Here is an 11,740-nt window from a genome sequence, read left to right as displayed (position 1 = left end):
ATTTATTTATTGTTTTTCAAGGCATAGTTTCTCTGTGTAGCTTTGCGCCTTTCCTGGATCTCACTCTGTAGCCCAGGCTGGCCTCGAACTCACAGAGATCCGCCTGGCTCTGCCTCCTGAGTGCTGGGATTAAAGGTGTGCGACGCCACCACCCGGCAGTTGTTTTTTTTTTTTAACCTGAATTTTATGATATGTGTACATGAGTGTGGGCACCCATGTGGAGGTCAGGGAGCTGCTACCCACCCCTTTTACCTTGTTGGGCAGGGTCCTGTGTTGTGAGCACCCAGGCAATTCTCCTGTCTCTGTAAGAGGGCCAGGCTGTAGATCTTGGCCCCTCGCTGGGCTCTGCTGTTCTTGGTTGGTCCTGGGGATTGAGCTTGGCTTGTCAGGCTTGTGCAGCAAGAACTTTTCCCATGGAGCATCTTGGTGGCCCTCAGGAAACTTTTTCAATATTTATTTTATTTTAATGATTTTCCTCTTCAAGGAAGGATCTTAAACAGCTTAAGGAGAAAGAGGGGCTGGCTGGGAGTGGGGCTTCTGGGAAGGCATGCAGGATTGCAGTCAATGCTGTCCATTCTAACAAGGGGAGAGGTGGGTCGCATAGCGTGCATGGCTTGATTAGATTCAGCAATAGAAAGCAGTGGTGGTTGGATTTTCTTTCCTCGTTGTGAATGGATATTGATTGGACTTAACATAGGCTAACATTTTCCAGGTAAGCACAACAGAGGGAGAGGGTAAAGAGAAAAGTGTTTGCGTGGGGAGTAAGGTGGGGTTTTGTGTTTTGTTTTTTCTTTAAAATTTATTTATTTTATGTGTATGAGTGCTCTATCTGCATGTACACCTTCATAATAGAAGAGGGCATCAGACCCCTCTGTAGAGGCTGTGAGCCACCATGTGGTTGCTGGGAATTGAACTCAGGATCTCTGGAAGAGCACCCAGTGCTCTTAACCTCTGAGCCTTCTCTCCAGCTCCTGTTTTTGTTTTTTAATGAAAATTTAAGAATCCTTTCTGGTCTGTGGCAGCTGAGCTGGGTAGGTAGGAAAGGGACACGGTGGCGCACTGGACAGTGAGTGATAGGGCTGAGGGCATGTTAGAGCGGAGTCAGACACCAGCTGTCCGGACGGTCTCCAGGTTGTAGTAGTGAGTGCTCAGCCTGGAGGGGCAGGCGACTGTGGTTGTGGAGTCTAATGGATGCCCTGAGCTAGGGGCAAAGAGCGGGACTGTCGTCTGCTTTCCAGGCTAAGTCACTTCATAGGCAGGAAGGCAGAGAACCCGCAGTGAATGGGGCTCGTCCAGGCAGTTGGGAGTGGGGTGCCGTGAATGTCTGACACCAGGATTGCTGAAGGAAAAAGTAGGCAAAGCTGTTCCATGAGGTGAGCTGAATGCCTGAGTGAATGACGGGAAAGATGAGTGGAAACAGACAGCGTTGTTAGCTTTGGAAGTTCAAAGTCACTATGCTCTCAACCTGCAATGCTCACTCCACCCTGGAAAGCTCCGTCTTTTTAAGGAGAGGTAGGTCAATTATTGCTGCTGCTGAGCAGGTCTGAGCCTCAGTCCCTTCTCAAAGGCCTGCTGTGCCCATTAGAGAGGTCTCAGCACTGCCTCATTGTCGATGGCCACTTGTGTGCTACAGCAACAGACAGCCCATAAAACAACTATTTATTATCTGCCCTTTTATTGGAAAATTTTACTGACTCCTGATTTGGAACAGTGGCCCTGAGACTTCAGCAGGTTTTGGAATCACCGGATGGCTGTAAAAACACAGATTACTGGACTCAACCCAGAGTTTCTGATTCAGTGAGTCTTGGTTGGGGCCCAAGAATGTGCATTTATGACAAGTTCTCTGCTGCTGCTGTGCTTCTGGGGTGGGAACCACATGAGAACCGCTGCCCTTCAGGTCCCTTCTCCCCGTAATCTACCAGCCTGTATCAGTGGCAGCCACCGGACGGGACATCTGGGTTTTCTTCCTCACTTTTGATGGCTCTTCGGATGAAGCCTGTCCGTTTGCATTGGACAAGCCGCTCTCCCGTCCCTGCGCTCCCTGTAAGCTTTCCTTCACCCCTGTCTCTTCCAGCTTTCTTGGAGCTTCAATGGAACTCTCTGGCAAGGCAGTAGTAGAGGTCACGTGTCCTGGGAGGGGGTGAGGGTCTACACTGGTTTAGAAGAAAGCTTCCTCCCACTGCAATCCTGCTCTGACGTGCTAGAGCAGTGTAGCCCTTTGTCGTGGTGGATTGTGTTGAACAGGGAGTAGAGGACCCAGGCGGCTTGGGGCTTGACCCCACATGGGAGCAGCATCAGCTTCTCTGCAGAACTACAGTCTATGTTTCCTGAACAAGTTACGGGTTCCTGTCCTTGGGCAGAATGGCCTCCAGAGGCTGTTGCTAACGTGTCAGATGCAGGTACTGTGCCTTGCTGAGGTGCTTGCTTTCTTTAGTGTACCGCTCAACTCGGTGCTGAAGCTCCGCAGTGGCCGCGGGGCCTGGCATCTTCAGTGGGTTCACAGAGTCAGATCCTGACTCTCTGTCTTTGTGGTGCCCTCTTCCACAGCTCAGGTCATAGACATCCTTGCTGTCCGAGATGCTCCCCCTGGCTGTGGAGGCCTCCCATTTTGCCTCCTGCTTCCTGTCCTGCCTTCTGTGTCTTCCCTTTCTTCCTGTCCCCCTGGCTTTCCACCTCAGCTCCTGACTGTCAAGACATGCTCCCCTCCCTACAGCACATCTTGGCCTTTTCCCAGCTTCATTAGAGTGGGCACTGCCATCCTCTGACCAGCCACACTCCCGAAGCCCGAGGACTGTGTTTGTGTGCCTGTCTGCATGTACACCAGTGTGTGAGTGCGGGTGGGGGCCAGAGGTCAACACTGGCTGTCTTCCTTAGTCCTCTCCACCTTAGCCTTTGAAGCAGGGTCTCTCAGGACCCGGAGCTTGTCCATTTGCCTAGACTGGCTGGCCAGTGGAATCCAGGGGTGCTCCTGTCGTCCTCTCTACTACAAGGATCATGGGCATGTGCTGCCACACCCAGCTTTATAAGTATGTGCTGAGAACCCAAACTTCACCAGCTGGCCACTTTTGCAACACGTTTTGTTTTGTTTTGTTTTTTTTCCGAGACAGGGTTTCTCTGTGTAGTTTTGGTGCCTGTCCTGGAGTTCATTCTGTAGACCAGGCTGGCCTCGAACTCACAGAGATCCGACTGCCTCTGCCTCCTGAGTGCTGGGATTAAATGTGTGTGTGCCACCACTGCCCGGCTTCTTTCTTTTTTTTTTCTTTTTTAAGTCACAATTGGGTGCTGGGTTCATTGACGTGAGCCACCATACTTGTTTCTTGGCGTTTTAATCTGGGACATCAAGGGGCAGATGAGGAAAGGATAGCCTTTGCCTTCAGTTTGCTGATGAGTAGGAAAACCTGAAGCTGGCAGGTGTCTAGAGAAGCTGGAAGCCAGGATTCACCATAAGGACAGAGTCTGTGGCTGGGAGAGGCAGAGGGTCTCAGAGGACATGAACCTTACAAAATACCTCAAGCAGAAGAGAGCCTGAGTCGACCCTGCCTGCTGCCTGCACAGCCTGGATTGCAGGCATAGTGCTAGCCAGAGGCGGCCTGCTGTGGAGCTAAGGAGAGAGCGACATTTGAGAGGCATATTGAGGGTCCTGTGGAAACCCTAGTAAGAGCAGAGCCTCAAAGAGGGGAGCTTACAATAGCTGGTGTGGCGGTGCACACCTGTATTCCCAACATTTGGGAGGCAGAGGCAGAAGGATTGTGAGTTTAAAGGCAGCCTGGGCTTAAAAAAAAAAAAAAAAGGAAAAAAACAAAACCCTTCTTTTTTATATCCTAAGGCATGGCAGACAGGAAGGAGAAAGTACAGATTTAGAAGAGAGTTAGGGATCAAGTTCCTAAGAGAGAATCCAGTCTGTCTGTCTCAGAAACTGTGTCTGTCATGTTGGGAAAGTTCTGGGTACTTGAGTGTCGTCCCCGATGAGACTGAAAAACCAGCCTCAGACTGTCTCCCAGAAAAAGAAACTTGGATCTGTGAGCAATAACGCCGGCAATGTCACTTCCCTGGCCATGCTGAACCCCACAGGAAGTCTCAGAAATTCTTACCAAAAGAAGGTTCCATAAGAATGTCGCTGCACCCACAGCTCTGTGGTTTGATGAACTAGAGAATTTCCTGGGGAGGGAGAGACAGGAGGCGGCTGCAGTAAGGACAGCGGGCAGCACATGCCTTTTCCAGGACGCCTGCTGGGGGCCGGGGGGGGGGGGCGCAGCTGGAGCTTCCAAGTGACCGCTGTCCCAGTGCAGCTCACAGGAGCCCCGAGGCTGGCACCAGATGCTGAGTGTCTTACAGATTCCAGAGTCTGAAACCTGGGAACTCGAGAAGGTTTGCTTTAGAGCTATAATAGTTGACCTGCCAAAGTCTAAGGGCCTGCTGTGTTTGTGAGATCAAGGCTCTGATGTCCCTGTTGGCATCAGTGAAGATTTAGTTTAAATCTTTATATCCGGGAGCAAAAGATTAGGGGCCAAAGCCCAAACAGGAAAGCTATTGTGAAGGATGGTCACTGTGTGCCTTCGCTCCCTCTGGTACATGGTCCCCATTTATTGACCTTGAGAGGGAAACAAGAACAGTGTTGTGCGCCAGTACTCCCAAGAGTCTCTCAGTGAATGCATGCTACATGCAGCCAGCAGGCGCTGCTGCTGTGCACCAACCATGCTTCTAGACTGTAGGTCCCGGGCATGGACAGAACCAAGTTTTGCCCCCTGGACATTTCCGTCTCAGATAAGGTGAAACTGGAGGAGCTGGTTTGGGAAGTGATTAGGTCATGGGGATGGAGCCCTTTCAATGGGATTAGTGCCTTTATAAGAGACTAAGGAGTTCCCTTGCACACTGTTAGGAGGTACTGTCGTGGGCCAGACAGTGCCAACCAGATCCTCAGTCTGCCTTGGTCTTGGCCGCAGCCTGCAGGACATTTGTGTTTAAAGGCCACACAGGCTATGCTTTTCAGACTTAGTAGCCCATAGACAAAATAGCTTTCCCTTTCCCTCTAAGATAGAAAGTTATTGGAGAGAAAGCTTTGAGCGTAAAAAGGAGCCCCCAGCCACGATGCAGAGGTCAGGAGCAGAAGAAGGACACTTCAGAGGAGGCCCTTCATGATACTTCTGAGACAGGGCTAGCAAGGTGTGACCGACTTGAGGGCGGTGCACAGTGTCAGAGCCAGTTCAAGAAAGGAGCTGACTTTCTGATCCTCTTAAGAATAAACTAGAGAGTCGAGCGAGAAGCAGCTCTCAAGTCTTGCCTCCTTCATTTCTTTATCCTCGCTTATGGTTTCCTTGTGTTTTTGAGAGAAGTAGAGACATTTACCAGTTGATGTAGCCAGAGGTGTGGCAACATTGGGTCCTTTAGGTTCAGAGGGGTCTTTGGTGTGGGCTGTGTCTGGGACACACATCTTCTCAGTTACTGTGCTGATTTCTTAGCTACATGAGAAGTCACCACAAATTCATAGATTAAGAAAAGAAAACAATTTATTTTCCTGTTTCTTGGAGGTGGAGTCCAGAATGAAGGTACAGTAGGCCTGTGCTTCCTTTGAATGCTTGCTCTGCCCTTCCAGCTTGTAGACAGACCACTCAGGTCTCTCCTTAGAGCACATGTGACATCCTCTCCCTGTGTGTGTCTTCATATCACCTTCTTTCAAGGACATTAGCTGGATTTAGAATCCATAATGGGATCAAATCTGGAGACCTCTGTTCCCAATTAAAAGTGTGTTCAGAGGTAGTAGGGATTAGAACTTCAGGACACCTTTTGTGAGAGAGTTCACCTCCCAGCAGGTGCTGTGGTCTGCATTGGATGTCATTGGGCTTAGTTGTACTTGAGGCTAAGATAGGAATTATTGGGTTAGTGATTGTTGTTTTTTTGTTTGGTGTTTTTGTTTGTTTTGTTTTTAGAATTGACCATTACATTTAAACTGAAGATTTAAAGAGCTGGGTTTGATGGTGCACACCTGTAATATCAGCACTTGCAAGACTGAGGCAGGAGGATTACTATAAATTCGGAGCAAGCACAGGCCACATACTGAGTACCATTCTGCCTCTAGAAACAAAAACCAGGGTGGTGGTGGTGCAGGCCTTTAATTCTACCACTTGGGAGGCAGAGGCAGGTGGATCTCTGTGAGTTTGAGGCCAGCCTGGTCTACAGAGCGAGTTCCAGGACAGCCAGGGCTACACAGAGAAACCCTGTCTCAAAAAAGAAGTTAAAAAAAGAAAGAGACAGTTGGGCAGTGGTGGCACACGCCTTTAATCCCAGCACTTGGGAGGCAGAGGCAGGCGGATCTCTGTGAGTTCAAGGCCAGCCTGGGCTACCAAGTGAGTTCCAGGAAAGGCATAAAGCTACATAGAGGAACCCTATCTCGGAAAACCAAAAAAAAAAAAAGAAGAAGAAAGAGACAACAAAATAAAAACCAACCAGACAATGACATTTAAAGAGAGATAAGCTTATTTACATTATCTTAAAAAAAAGATGATTGAAGAAAAAAAAGTCATGGGATAAAAAAGCATTCATGCTGAGGATTATAACCTGCATTTGTTCAGAAGCCTGGGCAGGATGTTGGGGCCCTTATGATGGTCTAAGTTTATGGCTTTGCCGTCTGTGATCTTGTTAGAGCAAAGGCAACAGACCCAGGTCCCTAAGCGTTTTCTCTGGCAGCGAGAGTCCTGCTTTCTCCACCAGCCCTGTCTGCACTTCCCAGGAGGCTGGGTCCAAGGTGCCCAGGTGGTATGTGGCACCATGACTAGCTCTCCTATGTGGGCACATTCTTCAGTGATGAGGCAGCAATTATCAGTGTGTGCCTTTTAAACTCCCAACTCAACTCTAAGGATTGTTTATCAAAGGAAGTTCAATCTCCACACTATCACAGTGATAGGCTGTATCAGGGTTAGCAGTGTACTTAAGCAAAATTCCTTAGCAACCGTACACATTTGGGGCTGCTGAATTGTCACAGTCCTGGTGGCTTTTATGGTCCTCCTGGTGTTGTAAGGAAGTGGATGAGTCAGGGGACTGGGCTTTTCCTGCCCAAGAGGAGGTTTGACTGGAAGGTCAGGCTGGAGACATGCTCACACAGGAGCTGATACAGGTTTGTGTTGCTTCTGCAGAGTGAGCCTTGGAATCATTCTTATCTGGCCAAATGGGAGAAGTTTAAGGCAGAGACCTGAGACCATACATCAGAGGTTTGATGCAAATGGCCACTTGGTGGATACGCACTTTCCCTGTCTTCAGTTCCCAAGTGAGGGCCTGTCAAGCAGGTTGTGATGTCCCTGGAAGCATGGTGATGCGTGGCCCACCTGTCCCCTGCCTTAGGCTTTCCCTGGGTCACATAGGCACTCTGGGTGAAGTGGGGAGGGCAGAAAGGAGGGCACTGGTGGTACCACCCCCAGTGTGGCTCCCTCAGTCATATGTATCCTGAAGGCAATGCTTCTGAGTGTCCTTTGAAGACATGGGCACTTTCATGTCTGCTAAGTAGAAACACAGCCACAACTTTGTTCCCAGGGCAGGAGCCTGTGGTAAAACTACCATACTTTTGAAATGAGCACAGGGCAAGTAATGTACACACATCATTTCCTTTGACTAATCTTTGTGGTCCTGGTCCTGATGTGTCTTCTGAAACTATGTTTCTTTGCTGAAGTTGAGATGTTAATTTAGGACCCAGATGGGACAGAAGGTGAGCTTCTCTAACCGCTTTACTAAACCGTGTGTCATGGCTCTGGATTGCAACGGTGGCAGCAGCAGATTCAGTAGAAAAGCAGATTGCACCCTGACTCATCTGCCTGCCTGAGCTGTGCAGTCGACTGCCCTGGGCTCGCCAGACAGTGTGTGCATGTGTCTGCTCTACACACCAGGGGCTGTGGATGCCTGGCTCAGGCCATGGAAAACCCTCAGAGGCGACAGCCCATTGAGGGCCAGCAGCTTTGTCCTGGAATGTTCTGGCCTTTAGCTGGGGTAATCTCATGTACTTACTTTTGGGTAAGGGTGCTATGGCCTGCCCTCTACAGGGCACTGGTATACCGGGCTAGGTCCTCCTGCTGCCTGAGGGGAGTGCTGTGGACAGGTGAGCTTACCTGCCTTTAATTTGGCAGTATACTTCTGGGGAAGGACACCAGAACCTGTGGCTGTAAGGGCCTCACTTTGGTCCTAACCCTTCTCTCTCATATTACAGCAGAAAAAGTCCTACCTGGAGCGGAGCGTTAAGGAGGCGGAGGACAACATCCGAGAGATGCTGATAGCGAGAAGGGCACAGTAGGAGCTGCTGGCAGAGTCTCCCTCCGACCTCTCCCGGCCCGTCAGGCGGGGGCTCTGCAGGGGCCTGACTCCCTCGGCCCCCACCTGAACGTCTGCCACCCCTGCCCAGGACACTGTTCTCCGGGAGCAAGCCAGGAGCTCTCCACAGAGGGAAGACTGGAAGGCCGATGGAGAAGGCTGTCCAAGCCTGCCACAAAGCATGTGGGTTAGACCAATAAAAGGCTACGTCTTGTTCTGTGACATCTGCTTTTCTCCAGCGGAGGAGGGAGTGAGAAGCAAGTCTTCCTCGGCTCTTGTTGTTCTTCTTCTCTTCCCTTTCTGGCCCTTGGACGGGTAGTTCAAGGGCCTCTACGTGGGCATAGGAGGAAGGAGGAGGAAGAACATGCTACAGTTGCCTTCAAGATCTCTTCCCTGTTTTCTCCCCAGATTCCCAAACCAAGTTTAATAGCAAGCAGCATCTCTGAGGCTCTGTCTCTCATCTGGCCATGGTGGGCTAGTGGTTCTGCCTCCTTGCATCCCCCAAGGGAACAGTGGTGCTGGGGAGGTGGCTTGCACGTTCTCGGGGCAGCTCTTTTATTGTAGAGCTTTCAGGAATTTTATTGCAGGTTGGTTAAACACATCTGTTACTGAAAACTAGGTGTAAACTTAACATTCAGAACTCGTCCCTGCCTGCTGCCCCGCACTTAGCCACTGCAGGGACTCAAGGTTAGTTGCTAAGTCCAGACAGGATGTTACTATTTGGTGGTGGTGGGCTTTGTGCCTCAATAAATTGGGAGTATTGATCCAGTGTATAACGATATAAAATTGTGGGTTATTTCTGAGATACAATACTCACGGTTTGGCCACAGGTAACCCTCACTTCCTGATGCTGGGGACACACGTCCCCTCCCTGCACCCTGTCCTCCACTGCTGCCCTGCAGCCAAGGACACTCTGACTTGTTTTTTTGACAGCTTAGCGACACCCTGTGGCCAAATGTGAGGCGAACAGGCTGGTTAACTTGTTTAGGAGGGGACGGGAGCAGGAAGACCCTGTGACTGTGGAGTCCTGAAGAGCAGCCCTGGGGAGTCAGTCACCCAGAGGTCCCAGGCAAAAGCGAATGTGAGCTATGTTGGTAAATAGGCCTGTCCAAGCCATCCATCTTTGAAGAGATAGCTGGAACAGAAGAAAAGTTCCTCTTTATGAACTAACTGGACAGTGGTCACAGCTGACCTGCTCACCTCTTACAAGCTCTGGTGGATGGAATACAACAGAGTCCAGCCCCGGGTGGTTTAAATTATCTAGAATAATTCAGACAGCAGGGTTTGGACAGGTTTATTGAAACATACAGGGTGTGAGCAGAGAGATCTAGTAGTGTATCACATATTGCCATTACCTTGAGTGTATAATCTAAACATTATAAATATATATTTCATAACTAAGCCTTTGGCCAAAAAAAAGTAAAATTATTTAGCACATTTGTTAAGGATCAGTAAGAAATGACGTTTGAACATTAAAAAGATCAAGTCACTGAATTAAATAGCAGTACCCCTCACTAATCTAAAACTCCGTAGGACTGAAGGTAGAGGTGTCGGTGCAGAGCTAGCCGCTTAGTACAGCAATCAGAAGAGTGGAAGCAGACACACCTATCGGAGGCGCACAGAGCGGCCAGGCACAGAGCTGGGCTCATCAGGTGAGCATGTCCCAGAGGCAGCAGCAACAGAGAGCAGTCCAGCAGGCTGTGAGGCAGGTGGATGGGCCCAGGTCATCTCTTCTTTGGTCTTCTACCACATACACTGGAGAGGGAGGAAAGGAGAATGAGAAGGGCCTGCTGTAAACCTAGACCCTGCAGTGCCCTCCAGGACCACAGCAGATGGACAGCAGAGGTGCCCTGCAGCTTGCCTCTCCTGCCTTTGCCAAGGATGGATAGAGGGAGGGCGGCTCACCGGCTCCTTCCTCTCCCAGCACTCGCAGATAGTGTTCTTCCCTAGGAATGAATACTAGGAACACTACAGAATGACCCTAAGCCAGGGCAGTGAAGCTGGCGGACCCTAGGCAGTGGAGAAGTCAGGAAGTGCTGGCCTGCTCTGCAGAGCTTGTGGGGAGAGGCACTCCCTCAGTTCAGCTAAGCCAAGCAGAATTCAAATCTGTGCCTTAAAGGGGTAATTGGGAGTTACAAACACACACTTGAGTGCTACTCAGTAGCAAACTACAAGGTAGAGCAGGCAGAGAGGGCAGCAAGGTCAAGTGGGGCAGACAGCTGGAGGCCTTCAGAATGGAGCTGAAATCTGAGCCTACTCTGCACACCTCAGTTTCTCTTCTCCTAGGGCCCTATTCTGAATGGGGGGTGGCTGCTACTTTAACCTTAGACAGTCATCAAATCCATAAGCAGTAAGGACTTCAAACTTGCAGAGGAGTGTGTGGATTTTGTGAATCGGCCCAGTTCTCCTGCAGCTGGCCTTCAGCTCTAGTTTTGTGGTTTCTGTCTATTTTTATACCTTGGCCACTCCGGAGCTGGTATAGGAGAGTGTCCTGGCTTGCCGGGGATCTGGCACAGACTTAATGCCAGACCACTTGGCCCCACGGTCTCCAGCTATCACCCATTGGGTGGTTGCTCACAATGCCAAAACTTAGTCAAAAGCCCACAGAGTGTCATCCAACCCTCCACGTCTGTCTCTGAAGGACAGGCGTGGGGCACCAGGCACAGGGCCTTCCCTCCTGTGAGAACCAGTGGACCTTGAGCTCTCGGCTACATCAACACAAATACCAAATCCTGCTTCCTTCACTGCCTTTCCACATCAGCCAAGGCCATTCCCGACAGGTCTCAATTCACAAATTCCTAGACACCTGGGGCCTAGAAACTTCCAGCTCATTCCTCCTAGACTGCTGACAGAGGTTAAAAGATGCCCAAGGCACCCATTTCCAGAGGACAGAGTCTCCCCCCACAGAACCTAGGAGGATGGGGATGGGGACAAGGTGGGGTCTACCCGCCTCTTTCTTGCTTTCAAGTTAACCAAAGCATCAGTGGCCCAGGAGCAAGTCTGAAGGAAGTCCTTCCAGATCCTCGTAGCATGGCTGTGGGCCGAGAAATGGTAAATCTTCCAACAGTCCCTTCCAGATGCCCACCTGCTCATGGGGGGGAAGGCCTTGTGTTTCCAGAGGGTATCTCCTGTACTGAATAGCAAGGACTGGTCTCTGCCTCAGGATCTCTGTCCACCCGGGGCCTCGCTGTCCCTGTCACCTCTGTGAGGGCAGCTGCCTGGGAATTCTCACGCCTTCCCATCATCGAGTCAGTCGTGTATTCTCTGCTCTGTGGGCACGTACTGAAGCTGAGAGTACCAGTCAGTCATAGTCAGATGGACTGTCCTGGCAACTGCCTTCTATAGCCAAGCGGAGCGTGTGCTGCCGAGTACCTTTGTAAGTTGTGCTAGCTCTGTGGGATTTCCCCCACATACCTCCCTCAGTCTTTTTCTTTTAGGAAAAGCAACA

General features: G+C 50.3%; 1 protein-coding gene across 1 annotated transcript in view; it reads right to left on the bottom strand.

The window, feature by feature from the left end:
- Window positions 1–9,561: 9,561 nt before the first annotated feature.
- The window catches only part of Cystm1 (cysteine rich transmembrane module containing 1), a 61,488-nt gene continuing 59,309 nt past the window's right edge, over window positions 9,562–11,740 (bottom strand). The window contains exon 3 of the mRNA XM_036204809.1: window positions 9,562–10,047. Coding sequence (XP_036060702.1) covers window positions 9,941–10,047 — 107 coding nt within the window. The 3' untranslated portion in view covers window positions 9,562–9,940. The remainder of the gene's footprint in view (window positions 10,048–11,740) is intronic.

The sequence above is a fragment of the Onychomys torridus genome, chromosome 13, assembly GCF_903995425.1.
Source record: "Onychomys torridus chromosome 13, mOncTor1.1, whole genome shotgun sequence".
NCBI classification, from domain to species: domain Eukaryota; kingdom Metazoa; phylum Chordata; class Mammalia; order Rodentia; family Cricetidae; genus Onychomys; species Onychomys torridus.
Note: the sequence above shows the minus strand (reverse complement) of the source record. Positions and strands in the feature narration are given on the sequence as shown.